Source organism: Chrysemys picta, chromosome 2 (genome assembly GCF_011386835.1).
Source record: "Chrysemys picta bellii isolate R12L10 chromosome 2, ASM1138683v2, whole genome shotgun sequence".
NCBI lineage: Eukaryota > Metazoa > Chordata > Testudines > Emydidae > Chrysemys > Chrysemys picta.
In genome coordinates this window covers 37,660,102-37,687,708 of record NC_088792.1, presented here as the reverse complement: position 1 = coordinate 37,687,708, position 27,607 = coordinate 37,660,102, and the positions used below count along the sequence as shown (strand labels likewise).

Below are 27,607 nucleotides of genomic sequence, written 5' to 3'. Positions count from 1 at the left end.
GCAGTATTAGGGTGTAACTAGGAGTTATGGGATGAAATGGAAAATTTTGGCTGAATAGAAGGATATTTTACTGAGAGTGAGAAGCATTAGGCTGTGAAATAGTCTCTCGGGGGAATAGGAGGAAGACCCATTGCTGGAGACATTTATTCTGGTCTGTTCAGGTTCTTGTATCGCACCCATCACCATGTTTCTGAGTATGAGTTCTGTCCCAAATGGACAAAACATTATTCAGTAGAGAAAAATCTTGCATTAGCAAGGAAGATGAATGATCTAATAAGTCTTTCCATCTCTGACTTATGCTTCCATAATAATGCTATTCTTTGTATTCATTACCAGTCAGTGCAGTACATGATTTTCACTAAAAGTAATTAGCCTAGAAGGTATCACTGTAACACAGGTATCCTATTATTTTCAGTATCTTCCTCAATAACAAAGCAGATTTTCTTGTGTAAATATAATCCCTATATATACACACATAAATCTTTTGAAAACCTCTGAAATGAATGCAGGTGTCCAGTGCTCTATCTACAGAACAAATTACTCATCTAAATCAGTGTTACAATATAAACACTGAGCAAAATGTGAGCTAACATTGTGTGTGTTTAACATTAATTGTAGTCTGTTTTCTCTAAGTTTATTGAATGTACTACAGTGTATACCCTCCACCCCACCTCAAAAACTAACCAAACAGAAAACCCCAGATACTGCTGCTTACTGTTTTATTCATGAAAGGGAAGACTGCATCTTGAATACAGTGGCCTGGGAGCAGTGAAGAGCCTCTCTGATATATGAGGCCAGCTAGGAGGGGTCAGGGCCATGGACCTGCCTTCTTCTTGGCCCATGGGCTTGTTCAGTCAAGTGCAGAGACTGTAACTGCCCGGCTCTTGTGTGGAGTGTATGGGGGTGGAGAATTCCTGCATCCTTCCTTCTCCTATAGACTCACGCGAGGGTCACTTACAATACAGCCCTAAGTGGGTCAATTTTTAATTCAGTACATTAAAATGTGGAGTCCTTACTCTGTTCTGAATCATGATAGCCAGACTGAAGGGCTACGTTAATATGTAATCAGCAGGAGTACAGCCTGAGAACTAATAGAAACGTGGTGGAATGACAACTACTATGAATATAACTCTAGAACACGGGCGGCTCCATCATCTTCCTGATGTGGGAGCTGAGGTGGGCTAGACAGAAAGCTGCAGGAAGGGGCTGCATACATCTTGTGGGCACACATGCTTTTTCCCCCACAAAGAATACGCACTTAAATGCATGTTTTAAATATGTTATCCTCAAAAGGGAGAATAAAAATATATACTGACAGATCGGTTTTAAACTTCATCTATGGCAACTCACTGGTGCAACTTTTATTCACAGAAAATCAATGGGAAAAAAACCTAAGCCAATAAATAAATAAACAAACTTATAATACTAATAATAACAATAATAACAATAAATAAATGCAAACTTCTGGAAATAATTACTGGTTAAATAATACTAGTAGCTAATTACTGTAAATGGGAGAATGTACTGTATTATATTTTAAAATTAGCCATTTTCACATAGCAAAGTAGGATATTTGGAAGATTTGGAGACTCAGAGCCATAATACAACAACTCACACTGCGGTCACTCTGGAGCAGGGGGCCTCAGTGCAAGAGAGGCTTAACTGAGCACAGGTACTGTAGGAGGCCTTACCCGGACACCTTCCGCTCTGTCCTTAGCAGCAGCTGGAGGAGGCAGTAGGTGGGAAGGGGTATGGATGCTGGGTCTATGTGGCTCCTGAGCCCCAGCCAGTTTGCAAACCTAATCATCATCAGCCTGGGCCGGAGCATGTGCAGCTGCAGCAGTCATGTGGCAGGGAGCCACACACTGGGGATGTGAACCAGGGCAGGGAGGAAGCAGGGGCACTATTTCAGATTTTGGTGGTGGGGAGGGGCAACTTTAACTGTGATTCCAGGGGCTACTTAGGCACCTGAAAACGCTAATTTTTTTGCAGATAATAACTAAGAAATTAGCTGACAGGAGCACTGTATCTAATTCCTATATAAAGAAAGAATATATATATACATGCAAACACTAATTAAAGACATATTTTAAGTATATATATAAGTTTAGAATAATCAGAAGATAATACAGCAAGATATTCCCAGTCCCAAGCCTTGAGGTAATAATTCTGGAGCCTTTACACAGATATCAGAAACACAAGTTTGATACTTTGTATACTATCTTTAGTAGAGATAAATAAAAATAAATAAAATCTGCTAACTTTCTCTAACAGACATACTCTGTGGTACTGCCATTATCTATTCTATTTTAGTCAACTGTTTTTCACTCCCCTAAAAATGTATTTTCTTAATTTTAACATAAGTGATGAAGTTTTTTCCCTCTGTTATTAAGAACAGGAATTTATTTTTCTAATTATTTTGGCATTTATGTTTACCGATCACAATCACGTACGTGACTCACTAACATTTGACTCCATCATTACTATTAGTATCAGACTTGGAACTGCATTTACTTTCATACAAATTTTAAGTTATTTTACAGATATTATTAAAAATACAATTTGAAAATAAGCAACCTTAATCTGTACAGTGTTAGACTTATGTGTTTAACTAATGTTGTTGTTTTTTTAAACTGGAACTGCTAAGGCATGTACAAGCTAAATTTACATTCTAGAAGCATTGATTGTACCACTTTAAATAATGAATGACAAAGCACAATATGGTAATAAAAGTAATAATGATAATTGATAAAAGCAATAATGATAATTACTCCAGCCAGGATAGGTTAGGCATTTTAGAACTCACTACTCAAAGAATTAAATTTGAGCATAAGAGAGAAATAAAATTTAGGGCTGTCAAGTGTTTAAAATAATTAATCAGAATTATCAAGCGATTAATAAAATTAATCACGATTAATCGTGCAATTAATCATGCTGTTAAACAATAATAGAATACCATTTATTTAATTTTTTTATATATTTTCTGTTTTCAAATATATTGATTTAAATTACAACACAATACAAAGTGTACAGTGCTCACTGTATATTTATTTGTTATTACAAATATTTCCATTGTAAAAAAAAAAAGAAATTGTATTTTTCAATTCACCTATTATAAGTACTGTACTGCAGACTCTTTATCATGAAAGTTTAACTTACAAATGTAGAATTCTGTACAAAAAATAACTGCATCCAAAAATAAAACAATGTAAAACTTTAGAGCCTATAAGTCCACTCAGTCCTACTTCTTGTTCAGCCAATTGCTCAAACAAATTGGTTTACATTTGCAGGAGATAATGCTGCCCGTTTCTTGTTTACAATGTCACCTGAAAGTGAAAACAGACATTCACGTTGCACTGTTGTAGCCAGCGTCACAAGATATTTATGTGCCAGATGTGCTAAAGATTCATATGTCCCTTCATGCTTCATCCACCATTCCAGAGGACGTGCATCCATGCTGATGACGGGTTTTGCTCGGTAACAGTCCAAAGCAGTGTGGACCGACGCATGTTCATTTTCATCATCTGAGTCAGATGCCACCAGCAGAAGGCTTATTTTCTTTTTTGGTGGTTTGGGTTCTGTAGTTTCCACACTGGAGTGTTGCTCTTTTAAGACTTCTAAAACCATGCTTCACAACTCGGCCCTCTCAGATTTTGGAAGGCACTTCAGATTCTTAAACCTTGGGTCGAGTGCTGTAACTATCTTTAGAAATCTCACATTGGTACCTTCTTTGCATTTTGTCAAATCTGCAGTGAAGGTGTTCTTAAAATGAACAACATGTGCTGGGTCATCACCCAAGACTGCTATAAGATGAAATATATGGCAAAATGTGGGTAAAACACAGAACAGAGAACATACAATTCTCCCCCAAGGAGTTTAGTCACAAATTTAATTAATGCATTATTTTTTTAATGAGCGTCATCAGCATGGAAGCATATCCTCTGGAATGGTGGCTGAAGCATGAAGGGGCATACGAATGTTTAGCATATCTGGCACATAAATACCTTGCAATGCCGGCTACAAAAGTACCATGCAAATGCCTGTTCTCACTTTCAGGTGACCTTGTAATAAGAAGCGGGCAGCATTATCACCTGTAAATGTAAACAAACTTTTTTATCTTAGTGATTGGCTGAATAAGAAGTAGGACTGAGTAGACTTGTAGGCTCTAAAGTTTCACATTGTTTTGTTTTGAAGTGCAGTTACATAACAAAAAAAAAATCTATATTTGTAAATTGCACTTTCACAATAAAGAGATTGCACTACCATACTTGTATAAGGTGAATTGAAAAATACCATTTCTTTTGTTTATAATTTTTACAGTGCAAATATTGTAATAAAAATATTAATATAAAGTGAGCACTGTACACGTTGTAGTCTGTGTTGTAATTGAAATAAATATATTTGAAAATGTAGAAAAACATCAAAAATATTTTAAAATTTCAATTGGTATTCTATTGTTTAACAGCGCGATTAAAACTGCCATTAATCGCGATTAATTTTTTAATCGCAATTAATTTTTTAGAGTTAATTGCGTGAGTTAACTGCAATTAATCGACAGTCCTAATAAGATTATGAAATGCACAGACCAATCACAAAACTAATAAAACGGTACTGTAATCCTTAACCAACTATGAAAAAATAAAAATACGTAGAATATATGTGCATTGCACATTTTGATAGGAAGTACAAAGAGTAACAAACAACAACAATTAAATAAATAATAAAGAAAATAATGACAATAATAATACAAGTGTGTGTGAAAGAAAGTGTGTGTTGTGGGGGAGTGTGAGGGAGAATGTGTGTGTATCTGAGACAGTGGGTGTGTTGGGGAGTGTGTGAGGAAGACTGTGTGTGTATGAGACAGAGTGTGTGTGTTGGGGGAGTGTGTGTGTGTGAGAGAGTGTGTGTGTGTTTCAGGGAGTCTGTGAAAGAGAAGTGTGGGAGTTGGGGCAAGTGTGTGAGAGAGACTGTGTGTGCATGAGTGTGTGTGTATGGGATACTGTGTGTGTATGTGTGACAGAGTGTGTGTATATTGGGGGAATTTGTGTGTGAGACTGTGTGTTGGAAGAGTGTGTGTGTGAGAATGTGTGAATGTGAGAGAAAGTGTGTCTGTTGGGGAAATGTGTGTGTGAGACTGTGTGTATTGGGAGAGTGTGTGTGAGAATGTGCGTGTGAGACAGTGTGTATGTTGGGTGTGTGTGTGTGGGATACAGTGTGTGTGTATGTGTGACAGAATGTGTGTGTATTGGGGGAGTGTGTGTATGAGACTGTGTGTATGCCTGAGTTTGTCAGCGTGATGTCTCTGTAAGCTGAGCACTTAGGAGCCTGATCACTTGTTCAGTACAGCAGGAGCCGCAGCTCCCACTCCTGAATCAGAGGCACCAGCATAGATAGGCTCCATGTCTCCCACACCAGCTGAGACCCACTTGGACACAGCCCCCTCAAGCATCAGGCAAGCTCACCCAGTGCCCTGCCAGCCATGGATCAGCTTCCCAAGGAAGGGGAGACTTCTGTGGCAGCGGGAGCTGAGTGGCCAGAGAGCAGCAGCTGCTGGCTGGCTGCCCAGCTCCGGGAGGGTTGGCTACAGAGGGGCTAAGGCAAATTTTGGGGTGGCTACAGCCACCGCAAGCCCCGCCCCTGCTCTAGACATAAAGCAAATAGTAGATGAGGTGGTGGAACAGCATTATGTTTGTCAACAACAACACACATCCAAGGATAAAGGAAGGTAGAGCAGAAACATGGAGAGACAAAACACTAAGGGTACAACTAGAAAGAACAGATAGAACTAAGGGCTCCTTGGTAGAGGCTGCTGCAGACCACCAAACCTGGGCAAAGAGTAATGAAAATAGGCCTGATGGTACTAGGGGAGTGATTGTAATAATGCGCTCTTTCAACTCTCTTGACATAGGCTGGATGTTCGCACACAGTAGGGTCTTAGCAATGATTCCATAGATAATGCTTCTTTAAACACAAAAATTAACAGGAAAATTCAGAACAAACTTAACTTTAGTGAACTATGAGGAAATACTAAATGAACTGAGAGAAAACTACACACTTCAGAGGACCACTGATGACAACAGAATATTTGACATTATATGGGATTAAAGGGAAACTGAAGTGGTCATTTTAAAAGATTCTAATTTTAACAGGATGAAAGATGAGATCTTAAAGTACAGTTCTATTCACCAATGTCACTTTTCATAAAAGTAAGGATTACGGTGAGCAAGTGGGAAGTCTTGATTTTTTTTAAATATTATTTTTAAACATTTCAGACCCCTTCCCCCCAATTGGCCATCTTTTTATTTATTTATTTATTTATTTATTTCAGCCTGAAGACCAGCTCCTGCTCAGACAGGCCAGGATGATACTGGAAAAGGTTTCTTGCTATAGCTATACCAATATACTGACAAATCCTCCTAGTGTAGATGCAGCTTACATTGGCAAAAGAGTGCTTTTACTGATAGAGCTTAAATCAGTTCCCCAATGAAGATACGGTGCTCTGGCAGAAGCACTTGTTTGCCAGTATAATTCCATCGACAGTAAGGCTTTTGCCAATACAGAAATGTCACACACACACACAAAAATCACACCCCTAACCAATATTACTACACCAGCAAAGCTTCCAATGTAGGCCTGGCCTTAGATTTGTACATCATCATCAGGACACAGGTCCAGCAGAGGCTGGAAGCTTGGTCAGTCTGGGGAATAGAGGGAGAAACACTCCCATCCCAAAAATACAGTGTAGGAGAGGGGCAAGGAGGGGAGTGTGCAGGAGAGTTTAGCAGGCCTATTACTATGAACCTAGACCTGAGCGATGAGCTTTCTACTGTCTCTTACAGTTGTCTGCAGAGCTAAGTGTCCTCCACTGTGATCCCCTCAAGCAGCCTTTTGATCTGCCTCTATGGCCTTGTCTACACTCCAGGGGGAGATCGATCTAAGTTACGCAACTTCAGCTACGTGAATAACATAGTTGAAGTTGACATACTTTGATCTACTGAATGCGGGGTCCACACTACGCTATGTCAAAGGGAGACGCTCTCCTGTCGACTCCCCTTCTCATTCAGGTGGAGTACAGGAGTCAACAGGAGAGCGATTTGCGGTCAATTTAGCGGGTCTTCACTAGACCCGCTAAATCGACTGCCAATGCATCGATTGCCACGCGTCGATCCACCGGTAAGTGTAGACAAGCCCTAAGAGGGAGGAGACAGGGTCAATAAATCCCCATGCCCAGAGCAGGAAATTTACTCACTCCAGCCTGGAAAGAGAAGTCCTAGGCAAGAGAAATCACAGACCATACTATACATGATGCTTTTGAACACATGCCTGCAAAGGGCCAGATACTGCACTCATAGCACATGCAAAATTCCCATTGACTTCAACCCTCGGTGATTTCAGTGGTAGTTTTGAGTTCACAAGGAATGCAGTATCAGATTCAAAGTTTTTTTTCAAGATGGCAGCAATGATTTCGTGGGAAAGTATAAAAGGATACTCTTAGGTATAGATGGCCAGACTTTGGATCTGATTTTTGCATTGGTTTTGGAAATTAGGCATTGGATTTTAAACCTATGTCATGGATGACCATTACCTCCAGTACGTTGGAGCTTGTAGGGGATGGTTACCCCGCTCCTGCCCGGAGGGGTTAAAAATAGCCCTGGAGAGGGCTGTGGCTGGGGAAAGACTGATTGGGGAAGCAGCCTCAGCTGGGGCCATGCCCCAATCAGACCGCAGCTGGCCCTATAAAAGGGCTGCTAGCCAGAGCTCAAGAGTCTCTAGCTGTTGAGAAGGATGGGCCTGGCTGCTGGGAGCTGAGCAGGGTACCTAGACTGGAGCAGGGCTGGGGAAAGGCCAGAGGAGCTAGGCAGCTCCAGGCCTGGAAAACCTCCAGGCTGCAGGCCTTGCTAAAGGCCAGAAAAGGTACTGGGGTTGCAGAGGGCAACCCAAGGGTAGGCAGAGGCAGCAGGTCCAAACCCTCCTTGCCAATGATGAGTGGCAATTATACTGCAGTCCGCCCTAGTGAGCGGGGGGGTAGATGGTGACTGGCAGTAGCCAAAGCCTGAGGCAAGGTGGGGATAAGGGGTTGGGGGTTTCCCAGGGAGAGGAGACCCAGCGAGACTGTGAGGTACTGCAGGGGGCAGAACCCCGAGAGAAGGGGCACCGGGGTCCGGGAGGGACACAGAGGCCAGTGGCAAGGCAAGACACCGGCCTGCAGAGGGCGCTCCGGAGGCTGGTGAGCTAATTCCCTGGATGACCAGCAGGAGGCACCGCCAGGTGAGTCGTCGCCCCTCAACAGGGCTCATCTCCCATATCAGGATGAGAGATTTCTTTTAATGGTCTGCCCCTGGAGATTAATGGTACTAGAAAAGTTTCAGAGAGCTCCGAGGAAAAATTCTTGCTGCTCCAACAGAACATGCTCTTGATGTCTTAGTAGGCATTATAATAATCTTTTGTCCTCCACCATTGGTGGGGTGGTCCCTTGGCATCATCTACATTCTCACAGGTCACCATGAGTTTACAGATGACAAATGAAGTGAAAAGAAAGATGGCTAGAACACTGGAGGTGGATATCTTATGCTGTGGTTGATGGGTTGCAGCATAAAGATTTTTAAATGTCTACTTTGGCTGTGTGTAGGGGGTGGGCAAAGAAAAAGTTTCTTTCCTCTAACATAACATCTGTAACATCTCAGTCAGCAAATTTGCTTTGGGTGGTCGACAGTCTGGTAAATCCAAACTGTTTTAGATTCTTAGTGGCTGGTCTGAGGCCCTCCTATTGAGAGGAAATTGCTTGTTATTTGCGGACAAGATTGATCAGATTAGGGATGGGGTGTCTGCTTACATGGTGGCAGAGCAAAGTGTTGATGGAGCAAGGGCCTCATCTCCTCTGCTTGACTTTCAGCAACTGATGCTCACTGAAGTTATGGAAGGGTTGAGAGAACTTTGTTCCATAACCTATGTTTTGGATCCATCTCCTTGCTGGCTGGTGAAGGCCAGTGAGGAAGTACTTGATTGTGGAGATTGTCAACACCTCTCTTGTAGAGAGCAGACTGCCTACTGCTTTGAAGGAAGCATTAGTGCAGCATTTGTTCAAGAAGTCATTGCCTGACAATGGCAATTTACTTAACTATCAACCAGTATGAAATCTTCCCTTCTTGGGTAAGATTATGGAGAGGGTTGTCATGAGACAACTCTTATAGCATTTAGATGCCTTTGATCTCCTTGAACATTGTCAGTCTGAGTCTAGACTTGGCTTTGTCACAGAGATTGCACTGGATGACGACCTTCTCCTGGCAATGGATGAAAATCAGATGTCCATTATTATCATTCATCTTCGATACAGTTGACTGTGAGGTGGTGTTGATTAATCTGTGGACCTTGGTGGGAGGGGACAGGGCTACTCTTCAGTGGCTTCGTTCCTTCCTCTTGGAAAGATCTCAATGGCTAGTTGCCCCTCTTCCCAAAGAACTCTCAAGCACAGGATCCTACAGAATAACATTCTGTCTCCTCTCCTGTTCAACATGTATATGAGGCAGTTAGGAGGGCAAATAAGGAACCATGGGGTTTGGTGTTTTCAGTATGCTGGTGACACCTTATTGTATGTATCTATCTGATCCCACTTGGACAATGTAGGTCAGCACTACAGCTACTTTCTAAATGAGTCTTAATCATGGATGAAAGAGAGCTGGGTAAAGCTTAACCCAGACAAGACTGAGGTGACAATGGTGGGTTGGGGGAAAAAGCCAGAGGAGATGGCAGAGGTTGTATGACTCCCTTGGATTGAGGGACTATGTTGGCCTTTAGTTAGATGGATTTGCAATTTAGGAGTAATTTTAGACCCCCAGGTGTTGTTTTATGATCATACCACAGCAATAATATAGTCAGCTTTTTGCCATCTGCATCTGGCTAGGAGGTTGATGTCACAGTTACAGGGCTAGTTGCTAGACCCCTCTTTGGTCTCTCTGAGCACACCAGGTGTTAGGACTCATACCTCTACTTCTCCTGGAGTGGAATAATATGATTCTCCCAGTCTTAGACAGGGACCTGAGTTTCACATTGTGGATCCGGTGTGGTTACCTTAGCAGGTTTGATTGATTTTGGCACCTTTGGGAGTTTATGTCCAATGGTATGTACAGTGAGCAGACAGCCTTCTCAATCCAAAGAATTGTTTGCACTAAACAGTAGGACCAAAGCAAAAAGGGATTTTAAACACAAACAGTCTATATGCATATCTATCCTATCTTAAGGCTTATCTGGAAGTCTACGAAGGCCTAACTTTTTCAGACCATCTGGTGTGTGCATGTTCAACACTTCTTTTTGGATGTGGACCATGTCGTTATTCATGCTTTTGTTACCTCAAGATTAAACTATTGCATGATGCGCTACATGGGACTATGCTTTAATACTATTTGGGACTGAAGTTGGTACAAAATGCAGTGGCTTGCTTACTGTTTGAGGCATCATGCTGGGCACACATGACTCCAGTGCTCCAGGATCTGCACTGGTTTCCCATAGCTCTCTCTGCATAGAGTTTATGGTGTTAGTTATAACCAATAAAATCCTAAAAGTCTTGGGACTAGCCCACCTGAGGGATCAACTTTCTGCCCATGTCATATTGCCACAGTTGTGGTCACTATCTGCATTTGAGCTGGATCCCTCTCATTATAAAAGAGAAGGAGTAGCCAACAGGGCATTCTCTGTGGACTCCAGGACACTGAATCTTGCTCCCCCTCGTTCTGAAATAGTCCAGATTTGGTGACCTTCCGCGCATGCTGCAAAAAACATCTATTTGATCAGATTTTTTGAGAGGACTGAGGGTAGGCTTCTCAGAATGAAAAGGTGGAAATGAGTTTTTGTAAGTGACAGGCTGGCTGAGTACCTGTTGAAATGATTACTTTAATACTGCTGGGGTTTCATTCAAGGCCGACCCACAACATTTTGGCACCTGATGCGGGGAGCTCAAGTGACGCCCCCATGCCCTCTCGCTTGGGCCAAAACTTTGAAAGGTCTCAATTCTGCCTTCTTCCTGTTCTAATCCTCTCATGGTTCTGCTCTGCTACCTACCCCAATAAAGGAGAACTAACAACTTAAAATGCCTTGTTCAAAAATTGTAAGTAACACTTAACTTTCAAATGCCTGAACAGCAAATGTAACTTTTCTTGTCTGCATAGTAAACACTGGCATTTTTATCAGTTTGAATAATCAAAGTGGTGCTTTCCGTGCCTTCTTGGTTGCAGAGATTTGAACTGCTTCCTGCTGAAGGTCCACAGTCTGGGCCAGCTCATGCTCTATTGAGATGGTTGCAAGGCTGACCAGCCTCTCCTGTGTCATTGTGGAGCGTAGATGTGTTTTTATTAACTTCAGCTTGGAGAAGCTGCGTTCTCCACTGGCAACTGTTACAGGAAGTGTTAGAAGTATGTGCAGAGCAATAAAAGCATTTGGAAAGAGGATAGTCATCTTATTTGTGCACATATATTCCAAAACAGCCTTTGGAGTTGATCCTCCTGAAATGTATCTTGAAAGGGCTTTCAGTTCATCACCTAAATCACTCGCATCAGTATTGCGCATGTCATCCTGTGTCAACACTGTCTCTAGTGCTCTCCATTGCTAGTGTAGGTCTTCTTCAGGTATAGCGAGGAGTTTTGGAATATCATACAACATCCCAAATATACTGCTGTGTTCCTTGAGCTGCATGAAATGTTCTTCAACTGACTGTATTGCACAAGCTAGCACCTGGTTAAAGAATTCAACTTTGAATTGTTGTTTGGGGTCTCTTATGGGATTATCCCTTGCCTCGTAATCAAAATGTCATCTTCTTCGGTGACTCTTGTATTCTTGAATGGGTGGGAAAATAGCTTCAGTGTGAAGTTCCTCTGCCATCTTCTGTGCACTCTTCAGAATATTTTGAAATCCCTCATCTGACCGGTAAGACTGTAGGTATGACTGCTTTGTCCAGTTGTTCCATTGCTCCAGATATATCAAGGTCAACACCTTGGAGTCTCTTGCGTACAACATTTATTTCAAACAGTATGTCATGACACAACACTAAGCCACACAGAAATTTGAAGTTATGTATGTTTCTGGTGATTCCATTTCCCTCTGCCACTGTTCTCCCATGAACAGCCTCTATAATGGCAACTATGGCATCATCTATCTTCCCAATTTGGTGTTTGATAGGCTTTATTGCCTCCACTTGACTTTCCCATCATGTGGCACTCAGTGGTTTCAGTGTCAGAGAGGAAGTTCCCAGATGTTGCTTCAAAATTTGCCGTTGATGAATTGATGCAGAGAAAAATACATAGATGCTTTGAATTACATAAAAAAATACAACAGCCTCACTAGACGCTGATGCTGCATCACTGACCACCAAGTTCAATGAATGAGAACTGCATGGGACAAAAAAAGCTCGAGGGTTTAACTCTCGGATCCGTGTCTGCACTCCTCTGTTCTTTCCTCTCATGTTGGCACCATTATCGTAGCCCTGACCTCTCATGTCAGCTATCGCAATTCCCGTATCTTCCAACTTTTTAAGAAGCACATTTGTTATATCAGCTCCTGTAGTATCATCAATGTCAATAAATTCTAGAAAATGCTCTCTGACAGTCACCACTGCAGGGACATTTTCACTAGGTTCTGTTGTTACAAAACGCACCATTAAAGTCATTTGTTCCATATGTCTGATGTCAGGTGTGCAGTCTAGAATAACATAGTAATATCTTGCTGACTTCAGATGTGCCACAATCTTCTATTTTACTTTTGTTGCCAGTAACTGTATGATCTCATTTTGAATTGTTTTTCCAAGGTAGTGGTGTGTGTAGATTTCTTGGGTGGTGACTCTTTTTAGATGCTCCTGGAGTACAGCATCAAACTCAGCCATCAGTTCCACAATTTTAAGGAAATTTCCATTGTTTGGCACATACAGCTGATCTGAAGTGCCATGCAGTGCTAGGTTCTGGGTAGCAAGCATTCTCACAATGCCAATCAGCCTTCTCAGAACATTTTGCCAGTAAAGAGACTCTGATGCAATCTTCTCTTGATGCTGATCATCTATGGTGGCCTTTAACCTTAGTCTCATCTCAAGCTCTTTCCACCTATGGAATGCTCTCTGGTGATTTGCTGCCTTCTCATGGCATGCCAGATTTCTCCAGTCCTTTGTTCCTATAGAATCCAATGTGGCTGGAACATTAGACTGGAAGAATTTGCAACAAAAACAGTATGCAGCATTCTGGGTTTTTGAGTACATAAGCCATGGCCTCTATACTTTGTCAGCATTGGGGATTTCACGCCAGTAATGTGTTTGATGGAAACTTCTATTTTCATTGTCTTTGAGGAACATGAAGTGTTTCACTTGCTGTGGCCCATGCAGTACAAGGAAGTCCTTCAGGCTACTGCTCAAGTGGGTCCACAGTCCTGGATCATCTAGACTTAAGGAACTAAACTCAGCAGCAGCTGTTTCTTGCACCTCCACCACACTCTTCTCTGATCTATACTTTTCCTCAGGAATTTGCATGGTTACATCCATTTGAGATGGAGATATGGATGCTGCAGTAGCTGCCAGGTCACCTGCACTCTGACTAACTGGAAGATCAGGCATCTCCTCACCACTCACATCCTCACTGGGGCCGGAAGGCTCACCGGGAACATTTGTGTCTATGTATCTCAGGAGAGCTCCTTCCTGCTTAGATAGAAAAGCTTCCTTTGCTTTCTTTCTTTTTCTGAATGCTGCCCCAGAGGGGTGTTTTCTTCTTTCACTGCTGTTCTGTGCCAGCTATAGTGGCTCTCAACACTCAATTGAAGGGGACAAATAAGCAGGCTGGTAGCAGGGCCTGAGTGAGGGAAGATATCAGCGTCTTAAAGGCCTAACTGGCTCCTACTACTTCAGTTGACTGCCTGTTCTCCTCAAGTGGGTTCAGAGAAGCAGCAGGAAACAGGAAGCTCCCCGAGAAGCTGGTGTTAATCAGTTTAGGCTCCTGGGGGTGCTAGAGAGGTACAGAAGAGGCTCCTCCTCCTCTCTCCCTGCAGCTCCTGCTGCTTTCTGTTATTCCCTCTCACCTTTTCTCCTGCCTGTCTGTTATATCTCTTGTGCCCTCCTTCCTCTAGCACAGCACTCCAACATCTCGAGCGGAGAGAATACATATGCACCATCAGCAGACACAATTTTCTACACTCTGGGTCCTAGTGGCACCCCCCACACACACACACAGTCTGGCACCTGAGGCAATCGCCTCAGTTCGCCTCATGGTAAGGCCAGCCCTGGTTTCATTGTACAATTAATGGTGTATTAGGGCATCAAGAGCCTTAGATAGGTGTCTTATTATTATTGAAATCTAAATCAAAATAATAATTAAAGAAATACTTGAATAAAGGCATTCTGTCACTGCAACTCACTCCTGACCTGATATACCTCCATGCTTGTAATGTTTTATTTGAGATATATTTAAAGATAGGAAACACCAAACTCAACAATACTGTATTTTATGTACTAATACCAACAAATCCTGCTTTGAAACATTTTATAAATTTCATTTAGCTGGTAGTGTTTCTGTCCTTCCTTCCAGACCTGCCTCAACTTCAGTTTATCTCAGCATGTGTGCTGTTCCCACCAAATGCCATGGATTTCCAAATATAAGTATGATTAATAAGTTACACCAAATAACTGTTGTAAGAAATACAGCTTCGAAAAAGTTAAAAGTGATTAATACATCAATTTAGACATTAACTCCTAAGTACTTGCTTGCTATGTGCTATTATTTGAAGTTTTAGGAAGATCAAGGATTACCGCAAACTGAAGTCAAACAAAACCTTTGTGTATCCTAAATTCAGTATGTCTTCAGAAATGATGAAACAAAATATAAATCTTCTGTTCACAAAGCGGCATCTAGTTTTTTTCTTGCAGATATTAAATAAAGTTCTCTAAAAAAGTTAAGGAAGACCACAAGTGTAAGAATTTTGTTTGGCTGTAACAAAAATAATTTTTTTCTAAAAAACAAAACTTTGCATAACAGTATTATTCATTTACAGTCCAAAAGGCCAAACAAGTTAGCCTGAGTCTCACTATACAGTCAGACTCACTACACACTCTTTGGTAAAGAGCAGGAACTAGTGAGATGTACAGAAGATGGTTCAAAAGCATCATCTTTAAACATAGTTACTTTCAGATTTCTTCTGTTAGACTAGGTTCTTTGCTACCTCCCTACAGTTAGGTTGAATAGTTCAAATTACTAATCTTAACAGGCTATGGAGTCATACTTGCCAACCATCCCTATTTAGGCGGGACAGTCAATTGTTAGAAAAATATTAACCATATATAACTAAAAAACCCCTCTTAAAATAACGTATTAAAGATGTGTATATTTCTTTCTCAGTACGTACCTCTATTTATAACAAATACGATGAGGGATTTATTATAATGGACAGCCTGGATATAGTGAACAAGACTTACGTATGAGATACCATATTTTCCCTCTCTACAATCACCTATCTATAATTATGCAGGAAGGTGTCTGCCTCATGTAAAGAGGAAGAAAAATGAAGGGAGCCAGGCAATGATCTGGACTGAGATTGCCAGTTCATTTCACGCAGACTATCAGTGAGTCATCAGACAGTAATTGCTTTCAGTAACTATGCTGACATGAACCAGATTAAAACTGGTGACCCTAAAGGTGGATGGTACCATATCCCTATAGCAAACCCCTGAGCCATACAGTCCCTCAGTGAGGATTGGTAATGTGCTGATGATTTAGTTTTAGTTTTGTTGATAAAGCAGGCTTGAATCTTATTTTTGTAAGGTTGGTTGGAAATCTGGGTGCATAAAGTGAATGAGGATTTTTTTCTGGAGAAATGTTGGCATTGGCCCAACAAAAAGAGGGAGAAGGGTATGTTGAGTATAACAGCCTGAACATCAAGATTAGATAACAATTTAATTTTCTCACATCACATGCTCATTACACCCTCATGTAAACAGGTGGAGTCCTCATCTCATTCCAAATAAAAACTACACATGAAAAAGGATACACACACAAAAAAATAATCATTCTTTGCAAGGACTGCAAAGTTTAAGGGTTCTGGCAGCCATCACATTTACTTGACAATGGGCCAATTTTTTCAAGGTATTTAGAAACATAGTGAGATTTTCAAAAGCACCTAGGTGCCTAATTTTTTGTGTGCTTTTGAAAATCCCACTGTCTGCATGTTTAGGTGCCTAAATATCTTGAAAAATCTGGCCCTATATTCTTAGCCTCACCCCGCCATAAACACAAAAAAACCTCACATCGGTCAGTATTTTCTTCTTCAGTCAATAAATCCTAATATTCACCTCAAGAGAGTCAACAAAAACAACAAGGAGTCCGGTGGCACCTTAAAGACTAACAGATTTATTTGGGCAAGTAAATATGTTAGTCTTTAAGGTGCCACCGGACTCCTTGTTGTTTTTGTGGCTACAGACTAACGTGGCTATCCCCTGATAAGAGAATCAACAGTTACTTAATATTTTAAGATATGCTTTGAGTACAGATAGGTGCATTGTAGTAAGATTAGTTAATATATTTTAACTGTTGATTGACAGATTTATGTCAAATTTATAGATTTATTTTACAAGATGGATATTGTTATGTTTGAAGGTTGGGGACAAATGCTATGCACAAATTTGAAAATGTCATAGTCATAAAATTTAAGGCCAGAGGGGACAATCAGATCATCTAGTCTGACGTCCTGTATATCACAGGTCACCAACACCACCCAGCATTCAAACACTAAACTCAACAATTGAAATTAGACCTGGGTATTACAGCCCTCAGGACACTAAACTACTATGTGCCACAGGCAGAGAATAGGGGAGACAAAGGTAATCAATAATAAGAACAGGAGTACTTGTGGCACCTTAGAGTCTCTAAGGTGCCACAAGTACTCCTATTCTTTTTAAGGATACAGACTAACATGGCTGCTACTCTGAAACCTGTAATCAATAATATTGCATATTACTATTAGTATAAAGAAAATTTGGTGTACACCCATAATATTAAAAAAGAAATCTCATTATTTAGATTCTTTCAATTATTTTTAAAGTGCCTATTCACACAGCAATTTACTGCATGGCAAACCAGGGTATGAATCTACAGCACACCAGTTTGCCTGCATAGTAATGTCCCGTGTGGAAACTGCTAAAGCACACTAAGGGTACATCTACACTGTGATAAAAGACCCACAGCACAGCTGCAGCTGGTCTGAATCAGCTGACCCAGCCTCTGAGACTTGGTGCTGTAGGTTTTTTATCGCAATGTAGACATACCCTAAAAGTCCTGGAATATGGCTTGGCTTACAACTACCTGCCACACAGTAACCTGCTATGTAGACAAGCCTTGTAAGTGTTAGACAAGGTTTCCCTGAGGGTGATAGGCCCAAATTAAAAACATAAGAACATAAGAATAGCCATAGTGGGTCAGACCAAAGGTCCATCTAGCCCAGTAGCCTGTCTTCCGACAGTGGCCAATGTCAGGTGCCCCACAGGGAATGAACAGAACAGGTAATCATCAAGCGATCCATTCCCAGTCAGCCATTCCCAGCTTCTGGCAAACACAAGCTAGGGCCACCATCCCTGCCCATCCTGGCTAATAGCCACTGATGGACCTACCCTCCATGAATTTATCTAGTTTTCTTTTGAATCCTGTTATAGTCTTGGCCTTCACTACATTCTCTGGCAAAGAGTTCCACAGGTTGACTGTGCATTGTGTGAAGAAATACTTCCTTTTGTTTGTTTTCAACCTGCTGCCTATTAATTTCATTTGGTGATCCCTAGTTCTTGTGTTATGAGGAACACTTCCTTATTTATTTTCTCCATACCAGTTATGATTTTATAGACCTCAATCATATCCCCCCTTAGTCGTCTCTTTTCCAAGCTGAAAAGTCCCAGTCTTATTAATCTCTCTTCATACAGAAGCCATTCCATACCTCTAATAATTTTTGTCGCCCTTTTCTGAACCTTTTCCAATTCCAATATATCTTTTTTGAGATGGGGTGACCACATCTGCACGCAGTATTCAAGATGTGGGCGTACCATGGATTTATATAGAGGCAATATGATATTTTCTGTCTTATCTATCCCTTTTTTAATGATGCCCAACACTCTGTTCGCTTTTTTGACTGCCACTGCACACTGACAGGTTTCAGAGTAGCAGCCGTGTTAGTCTGTATCCGCAAAAAGAACAGGAGTACTTGTGGCACCTTAGAGACTAACAGATTTATTAGAGCATAAGCAGTGGATGTTTTCAAAGAACTATCCACAATGACTCCAAGATCTCTTTCATGAGTGGTAACATCTAGTTTAGATCCCATCATTTTATACATACAGTTGGGATTATGTTTTCCAATGTGCATTACTTTGCATTTATCAACACTGAATTTCATCTGCCATTTTGTTGCCCAGTCATCCAGTTTTGAGAGATCCTTTTGTTGCTCTTTGCAGTCTGCCTGTGACTTAACTATCTTGAGTAGTTTTGCATATTGAGTAGTTTTCTGATGTTCTTATGTTCAGGTTGCTGTATTAGGGCTGCCACATTTCAGCTGGACAACAACTGGATGATGTTTATTTGCGAGTCCCTCCTAACAAATCTCACTACCATGACTAAGAATAGTGTGAATCCGTATTCCGTTACAAAGGGAGAGTGAGTGGAAGAGAGGACTGAGTCAATTACATGTTATCTAGAGCCATGTGGATGACAAGCAGAAAGTAACAAAGAGAGGAGAGTTAAACAAAATGGTATTCGTTTAGTTATCAGTGAAGTGTAGGAAAAGCAACCACTGGAGGGAGAAAAAGTCTGATAAGGCAAATATATTACGGGTAAAGTGTATATGGTGTATTTCATAGTATCATAAAATTAATTGAAGTATATGCTCCATCTAGGAAGTAAAATGAACTTACCTTTTCCTTTAGGTCAGATAACTTCTTTTCCACTTTTGTTTCAATGTCTTTTTGTTCTTTGAGCTGTTAAAATGAATGTCAAGAAAGCTGAGCAAAAGTACAGACACAAACATTTATAAAATGTAATACAGAGAGGATGAGGGAGACATTATTAATTTAATATTATACTTCTTTGAACAATTAATTAATTAAAATTCTTACATTTCCAGAAATATTGCAAAAAGTGTACAAAAATATACATCTTCCATAAGTAATTACTAATTCTTTAAAAAATGAAATGCAGCTTTATCCATGTTCAAAGCAAAATGTACTGGTGCTTTGATCTATTACACTGAAAATTTGTTTTCATCGTTTACTGCTTGTGAATAGGACTACATGGGAGACTTAATTATTGCCCACAATTTTTCTTGGAAAGATTTGCTTGATGTAAACTCTGACTGGTCAAAAGATTTCAAAACAGCAGCAGCTACTTGACTTATACTGAACAATAGCAAAAATCAATAGTTTTAGTATTGTTGCATAGTATTTCTTATAAATTTGCATTGTTAAATAAGAGGAAAACAAATTTATCTTTATAAATGATGGAACAAAATCGAATATTGGTATAATTGTCAAATTGTAAGAAAGTAAAGAAGAGCATTTAAATTAGCAGTTTACACTTGAAATTATTTCCAAAACTTTGCAACTGATCCAGTTTTGTATACTAGCTTCTTTTCAGTATTAAATTTGTCAGTATTTACCATAGTAGGAAAAGTTAGTTTATACCATATTCTCAACTTTTTGTTATTAGTTATAATAAAAAGGCCAACAGATGTAAAATCCAGAAATGACTATATTTATCTATGTCATAATCTTCATGTAATTGTTTACAATAATTTTATAGCAGCAGAAATTATTTGAAAGTATAAAAGCTTTAAAGAACTTTTGTCCAGTGTACTGCTGTATCATTCATTTCTCCAGGACTGATCTTTAGTTACTACTTACATTTACATTCAATATTCAAAACATCCCCTCCCCCAAGGACACTATATAATTTGAGGATTTCTCCATTCCTCAGTCTGCTTTTACACACTCACCCACACATTCTCTCTCTCTTTAATTTCCTCCCTCTCAATCAGCCACATTGTTGACATCTTCTTTCTACCCAAAGAAGACTGGATCAACAGGGCATGTAACTTCTAGCTGATGGGAGGTTCTACCCCTGCGCTTTCCCTTCCCCATTCCCAAAGGATCACCATCTGCTTTACTATGTATTCCCACTCCAAGGAGAAAGAGAGTGGGAGAATGGTAATCAAACTTAATGTCTCCTAATTGGCAGAGCTGAACACTAGTTTAGTCCAAAAGTCTACATCTCATGCAACTGTTTTTGTACAAGTAAATGCTTCCCCCCTTCCATAATAATAAAATTCCACTTCTGACGTTATGTCATGCTACTGAAATGACCCACAGTATTATTTATAGGTTTCTGTAATGCATCCCCTTACAGCCTGGTTTGCAGTTGCTGCAGATGTATCCCACCATAAATTTCCCCCAGTTGGGGGAGCAATTTTTTTGCTTTAACAGTGTGGGTCAAGGAGAAGCCAACACACATTACAAAATACCAAGTCCCCTTTTAATAAGGTTTCAAGACAGTAATAATTCAGGAACCTGATTCAGAGCTCCACAACTTAGAACGTCCACAAAACCAACTCTGACTCAGGTTAGGTTAGACTCCTTGAGTCAGAGAAAACACCAGCCATGGCAGCCTGCATGGTTTCTACTCCCTTCTCTCCTGCTCAGCTTCAGCTTCCTGTTCCCTAGGGTGGGGCAGGGCCTCCTTGGTAACACCCCAGGATGTCCTTGCGTCAGCTGCAGCTTGTCCCTTAAAGGGGTAGTGCACTCCTTCAGCCTCCTGTACATTTAACGTTGGTTTGTTTGGTAATGTGCTGTGAAAAAATATGGCTAAAAAGCTAAGTATGTTAAATAATATTAGAGAGTTCCACAGGTGCTCAAGACTTGCCAGGATGCCTTCACCACATCTCAGAGGCAACCTGATATCTATTCTCTGTATCTTTACTATGGTTACTAAAGGACAGGCTGACCAGATGTCCTGATTTTATAGGGTCAGTCCCAATATTTGGGGCTTTTTCTTATACAGGCACCTATTACTCCCCCACCTTCTGTCCCGATTTTTCACTTTCTATCTGGTCACCCTATTAAAGGACCTCAGTTCAGAACTGTGCACCTAACCAAACAGAGGTACATTCCATGAGTTTGGTACCAGATGTTCTATAACTCAATGGGGAGTAGAAGAAGAATGAAGAAAGAGGCTGACATTAACTGAAAACCCTTTTCCTCAAGGCTGGAAGCCCATATACTGATTTATTTTGCACCCTGTATACTAATACATCTGCCAAAAGGCAGGGTGAGAGCCTTAGTTTTTGTAATTTCTCCAAGAAGACACCAAAAGAAGAGTTTCTGGGTGAGCAGAGGGGCTACGTTTGGAGTAGTACTATTCTAGAACTACACTTGGTTAAGGACCAGTATTTATTGGTATTAAAAAGAGAATTTTCTTTAAAGCTTGTTTTCCTGAATATATTTTCAAGATTTTCCTCTTCTGCCCTCTCTATATACAGTTAGGGCCAGATTATGTCTGGTCTGCATATAGGAATGGGAGGGAGGAGGCTCAAGGAACTTTTATCCTCACCCCTTTTGCACCTCTGTGCAGGGACTAGCTGTAACTGTAGTCTTTATGCAGTTCTGAATGATGGGGAGAGGGCAGAGAAGAGGTGGGGCTTTGCCTCCTCACCTCTGACCTCAGCCAGCAGAGCTGGCCAGCTGGAGGGAGACACATGCTGCACCCTCTTAAGGGAAAGCTCACAGCAGATGCAGGCTAGGGAGCTCTAGGAAGCATCCTATCTCCTTGCCTGCACTGAGATGATTCTACACTGTCCCTGTCTCAGGGGTATATCTTAAAGGCACAATATGGCCCTAAATGTGTATGTGCAATAGCTCCATTCATGTTGCATGGTCTTCTGTTTTTTTTTTTTTATGAATTCTAAGCCTATAGTTTTTTATGTTAGAAGAACTTACAATGAATTTGAATGTTCACTTCCACTTTTGCTGTGCCTTGTCTTAGGTAACAGTAAATTGAAGAAAGAGGCACAGCCTTTGAAACACACACTACTATAAAAGAATAGAGAGGAAACGCAGACAGTCCTTTAAGTGTGGTTCTGTTCTGAGGAGTGTCTCAGTAAAAGTGACATTATGTGACTCCACATTTATTGTCTCTCCGTGATTTCTGTATCTAATGAGCTCAGTTTACACGTAAAAATGTCTTTTCTAGCTGCCAGCCCAGCAATCTCAACCTGGGATCTGAAGGTCATTCTGGGTTCTTTCCATCTCACACATCATCTTCAGTGATAAAGGTTCAATGAGGACAAATAAGACCTTAGTTACACCTATTCAACTCCAATGCCTTCAAATTATGTCCTTGGTGAAACCTGTGCAAACCCACTGGTTGAGATTTTCAAAGCCAACTAGATTTTCAAAGCACAGACAGACAGGGCCGCCCTTAGGATTTATTGGGCCCTATGCAGTAGTATTATATACTGGCACTAGAAAAGGTTCAGAAAAGGGCAACTAAAATGATTAGGGGTTTGGAACGGGTCCCATATGAGGAGAGATTAAAGAGGCTAGGACTCTTCAGCTTGGAAAAGAGGAGTCTAAGGGGGGATATGATAGAGGTATATAAAATCATGAGTGATGTGGAGAAAGTGGATAAGGAAAAGTTATTTACTTATTTCCATAATACAAGAACTAGGGGTCACCAAATGAAAGTAATAGGCAGCAGGTTTAAAACAAATACAAGGAAGTTCTTCTTCACGCAGCGCACAGTCAACTTGTGGAACTCCTTACCTGAGGAGGTTGTGAAGGCTAGGACTATAACAGCGTTTAAAAGAGAACTGGATAAATTCATGGTGGTTAAGTCCATTAATGGCTATTAGCCAGGATGGGTAAGGAATGGTGTCCCTAGCCTCTGTTTGTCAGAGGATGGAGATGGATGGAAGGAGAGAGATCACTTGATCATTGCCTGTTAGGTTCACTCCCTCTGGGGCACCTGGCATTGGCCACTGTCAGTAGACAGGATACTGGGCTAGATGGACCTTTGGTCTGACCCAGTATGGCCGTTCTTATGTTATTAAACTGGTGCCCCTATGCCCAACGGCAGCCTAGGTTTGCATGTGTATTTTAGATAAGGATAATCTTTTGAAGGATTTATTTAAAAAACTGTATGTCCGAAGATCCAAGCATTTAAGGCTAAAGATGAATACTCAGATTGTGCATCAAAAAATCTATGCAAGGATTTTTTAGAGATGTGATTTTATAATCTTCAGCAACACACTAATGAAATATTTTTAAAGCAAATTTTAAACTAAGGTCCCATAGACTAACATGTTCTGAGTAAATATTATAGTAATGCACAACTGTTTTTGTCAGTAAATTCAGAAACTGACAGTATATACCTGGGGGTTGGCGAATGCCTGTTAAATGGCTTCATTATCACTTGAATGGCTCTTTAACAGTTTCAATGCTGAGCTAATAGGTCTGGCAGGCTGGAAGGCTTTTTCACTTTTAAGTACTAGATCCCCTCCGGAGGAAGACTCGGCAGACTGCAGCAGCCAGCTGTTGGGAGCCTGCAGGAAGGGTTAGAAAAGGGACAGGAAGAGGCGGGAGGGTGGACAATAAGACCCAGGGTGCCCAAAATTTTTGGGTGCCCTATCCCTATGCTATGTATGCCTAAGGACAGCCCTGCAGACAGATGCTTATGATAACACAGATCCTTTTGAAAGGCAAAAGCCTATACATGAATTTAGGGTCTTAACTTTAGGCAACCAAGTTTAAAAATGTTGGCTGTGTGCGCTCAGAATCCTTGACTCCAAGAAAATCACATTTTTCCAGTTAAAAGAAAAAAATATAAAATGTGTTCTCAAGACTAATGTGTTTGTTAAAAAAAGAGGTCCATAGATCAACTTATTCTTAGTTTTCAGCCTTTAAAAACTTGTTTCAAAGAAGGCTTCCTTTATAATCTTGAAATTCTGTTTTTCATCCATTTCTAAAGACTCAATCCTGCAGTACTTACTCGGGCGGATACAGACTAACATGGCTGCTACTCTGAAACCTGTCAATTACTCGGGCAAAAGTCCCATTGAAGTCAAAGATTGAGTAAGGACTGCAGGATTTGGCCCTATGTCAAGATAGCCCAACACACACTGTGCTAAGATTAACAAAACAAAGTAAGTAAAAGCAGCTATGACTTGGCACAAAGTTTGACAAGCTGAAAAAAAGCAAATGTTTAAGTAACTGAAGTGGTACTGATTTTCTATTCACAACCTTTTCTCTTCTAAACAGTATCATATTCTTTTCCAGCATATTTAGATTGCAAGTCAAGCTGTGTTTTATTTTTTATTATAATAAACCCAGTCAGTATACTGTAACAAAGACATACTAGTGGTGACCAGTGTGAAAACCACTGTGAGACCAAGTTAGAAAAAAGGTCAAATGATAAAATAAACAATCAGCCATCTGGAAAGTTCTTGAAACACGTAAAAAGAAAATAAAAGACAGTATTCTTATGAGACTAATACAGAATACAAAAATATTTAAGATAAGGCTCCCTCTATCATAGTAGCAAACCTTTCCACATAATGTTAAATGTTTTCCAAGTTCTTCTGTGCCAAACAATATTTAAGTTCTTTTAAAAAAATGTTTAAAAATCATTTTGTATGTTTCTTCTATTAGTAGAGTAAAATTTAGGCTTCTGCTGAACTGATTCTCCAAAAACCTCTTTAAAAATGCTTTTTTATTTTTCTAAAAAAAAAAAAAATCAATCAGTACATATACGCTGCATATGATACTTAGAACAAACTGAATATTTAAATAAAATTAAAAAGTTTCTATATATCTGAAAACAACCATTTTTAGGAAGTTTGAAACACATGGCAGTTCATAAAAATAATTTAAGCACAAGAATCTTACCATACTTTGATTTAATGACCTCTCCTTTTCAAGTTCCATCTTTATTTTTTCTTGAGCTTCAATTAACTAAAAATAAAAGCATAAAAAGTAATGTTGCATTTTAGATTACAGGCAAGTAGAATTCTTCCAAAATCCTTTCTAAATATAGTTTACCATAGAAAATACAGCATATATTTAACCTAATGAATGATAGACAGATGGGCATCCTGGCACATACCATGATACCTAGAAACAAGCCTGACGGTGCACTAGGAATGCCACATGCAGAATGTGCAATTCACACCCCAAATATTCACACTTTAATTTTGTATTGAACACACCCTGAATGTGCATACTAAATACACAAGATCAGATCTCCAGAGAGCTGCAGGTTAAAATGAAGGGCACTCTGAAAAACAGCTTTCTGAGACAAATCCTTTGGCCCAAATAAGAACTGCATGAAGTTCTGAACACAGTCAAACTAATGGTGTTCCATTGCTTAGGTGGAAGAAGTCTGACTAGGATATCTATACCATCTGCAAAGCATAAAGAATGGGTATAGGGAGCCCCTACCATGGAGGGAAGTATTCTGAATGAGGATTACTCTGATTCAACAGTCAAACCACACACCTATAACGGGGGTGTTTGGAGAGCATTCACAAGGGCTGATGCAGTCAAGATGCAGTGGCAGTTTTGGAGTAGTTCAACTGCTGCTTGATGGCTTTCTGGGGAGGGAAAAGATATTCTTTTTTCTTTGACTCTTGAAGTCTTCAGTATATATAACCTGTTTACTTAGGCTTTTTAATGGGGAGCATGTCAGAAACCTATTGTCATTGAGGACTAAGTCCACGCATGTATAAATTTTAAAAATTAACCCAATTTTAAAGTTATCTAATGCAAAAATTCTAGATATCAAGCCAAAAAATTTTTTCAGTGCAGTACCCAGTGGAAAAACTTCCCAGCAGTGAGATGCATTAGGCTGTGGAACAGTCTCCAAAGAAGCGTCAGCAATCCCATGGATTAGGACTTTGCAAACTAAACTAGACAAACTGTAGGCTGTAAACTTTTGGGGGCAGGGATTGTTTCATCTATATATAATTTGTATAGAACCTAACACAATGGGACCCCAATCTTGTTGGGGCCTTTGGGCAGTTCCACAATATAAATAATACACTAGAAAATGTACTGTAGGGAACAATCCTCCTTTGGCAGATAGATGTACTGGATGGACCAATAGGAGTTTTCCATATCTAATCTTAGGATACATCTTTAGCTTCCATTTCTAATTTTAGGGTTCATCTATAGGATCTCAAAAGTTTAAAAACATTAACAAATTTAGCCTTCCAACACCCCTCTGAGGTAGGTTGGTATTATCCCCACTTAACAGAGGGGAATGCGAGGTGTGAGAAGTGACATCTTTGCAAGGAAAGTCTAAGGAAGAGGTGGGAATAGAACCCCAGATCTCCTGACTTTCATTCCTGTGCCTCAACAAAACAGAATTCTTCCTCTCCCTGGACAGTGAAAACAACTTAATATGAAGATTTTTATCATATAAAGGGTCATTACTTCCCAGAGATTTCACCACAAAGATGAAAATACCTTAATGAAAAGGGTAAGACCTTGCTAAACTGAAGTTCTTCAAAAAGGGATATAGATCACATTGAAAAATGTTTCATGGAAAGAGTCCACTTTCTACAATGGGAAGAAGTTCTTTGATTTCTCTTTCATTTTTAGAAAGGGAATAATGCACTGTAGAGAAGAAAACCATTTGGCATGATATCTAGGCATGTTATCTAAATAGATCTCTATGTCCCCCATTTCTCAATGAGGTGTTTTTGTTTTTTAGAACTTCCCTATACCAAGAAGCATTAATTTGTATTTACTATGTCTTGTTCAACTACCGCTTTGTACTGATAGCACATAAATAATATTGAAGACAAATTAATAACATTATCCAGAAATACAGAAAATACACAGCAAACCACAGGTTATCGAGAATAAGACATTTCTTGCCCAAAATTACAGATACTTCCATATTTGATCCTTGTTACTCTTCCTCTAAAAATATACTTGTGCCCTTCTTTTTAATGAAAGTACTCCACCCAACTCCAATACAGTTTGCTGAGGTTCAGAAGTGAGAAAGTGTCTAATTTAATAGTGTTAAAATGCTGACATGACAGGAGGAAGACAATCTGAACCACCAACTTCTGCATAGGCAGGAATACCAGCTCATTTTTACTCATCATTGCGATACACAAACATAAAACAAAATCTGAAACAATTGAAATGATATTGACTATTTTTCAGCTTTCTCATATTATTTGGAATAGACTTTGTGAATAACCCAAGCCTGCTGCTTTTCTGCTTAGAGAGACATCCATCACTGTCAAAACAGTACAGTACCTTTTGAACAGTTTTCTCATCTTTTTCCATTTTTAATTGCATACCTCGAACCTCCTTATCTGAAAACAAATAGGGAGAAAGGTAGAGCATGAAATTACAAGCCTACATCAATGTATTTATATTGTATGCTTCAGGTCAGTCTAAGCCTAGTGGAATGCACAGTGGATGAAAGTCCTAGCAGAACTCTGACCTTCACAACTGCCCTTGACATTCATAGCCTTCTTCCTGCTGTTCAGCCGGCTGGTCAGATAGAGATTAAGAAGTAAGTTCAAGAGCCAAGTGTGGCTGAGTGCCCACAGC

At 40.1% G+C, this 27,607-nt stretch overlaps 1 protein-coding gene across 5 annotated transcripts in view; it reads right to left on the bottom strand.

The window, feature by feature from the left end:
• Positions 1–27,607, bottom strand: part of C2H10orf67 (chromosome 2 C10orf67 homolog) — a 123,526-nt gene that overhangs the window by 53,472 nt on the left and 42,447 nt on the right. For all 5 annotated transcript variants that reach the window (XR_010598227.1, XM_065582964.1, XM_065582963.1 and 2 more), the window contains 3 exons: positions 27,308–27,366; positions 24,926–24,991; positions 18,908–18,970 (listed from right to left, as the gene is read on the bottom strand). Coding sequence is in view for 4 of the 5 variants with exons in the window: in XM_065582964.1 (XP_065439036.1) it covers positions 18,908–18,970; positions 24,926–24,991; positions 27,308–27,366 (188 nt within the window). In the remaining variant the exon portion in view is untranslated. The remainder of the gene's footprint in view (positions 1–18,907; positions 18,971–24,925; positions 24,992–27,307; positions 27,367–27,607) is intronic.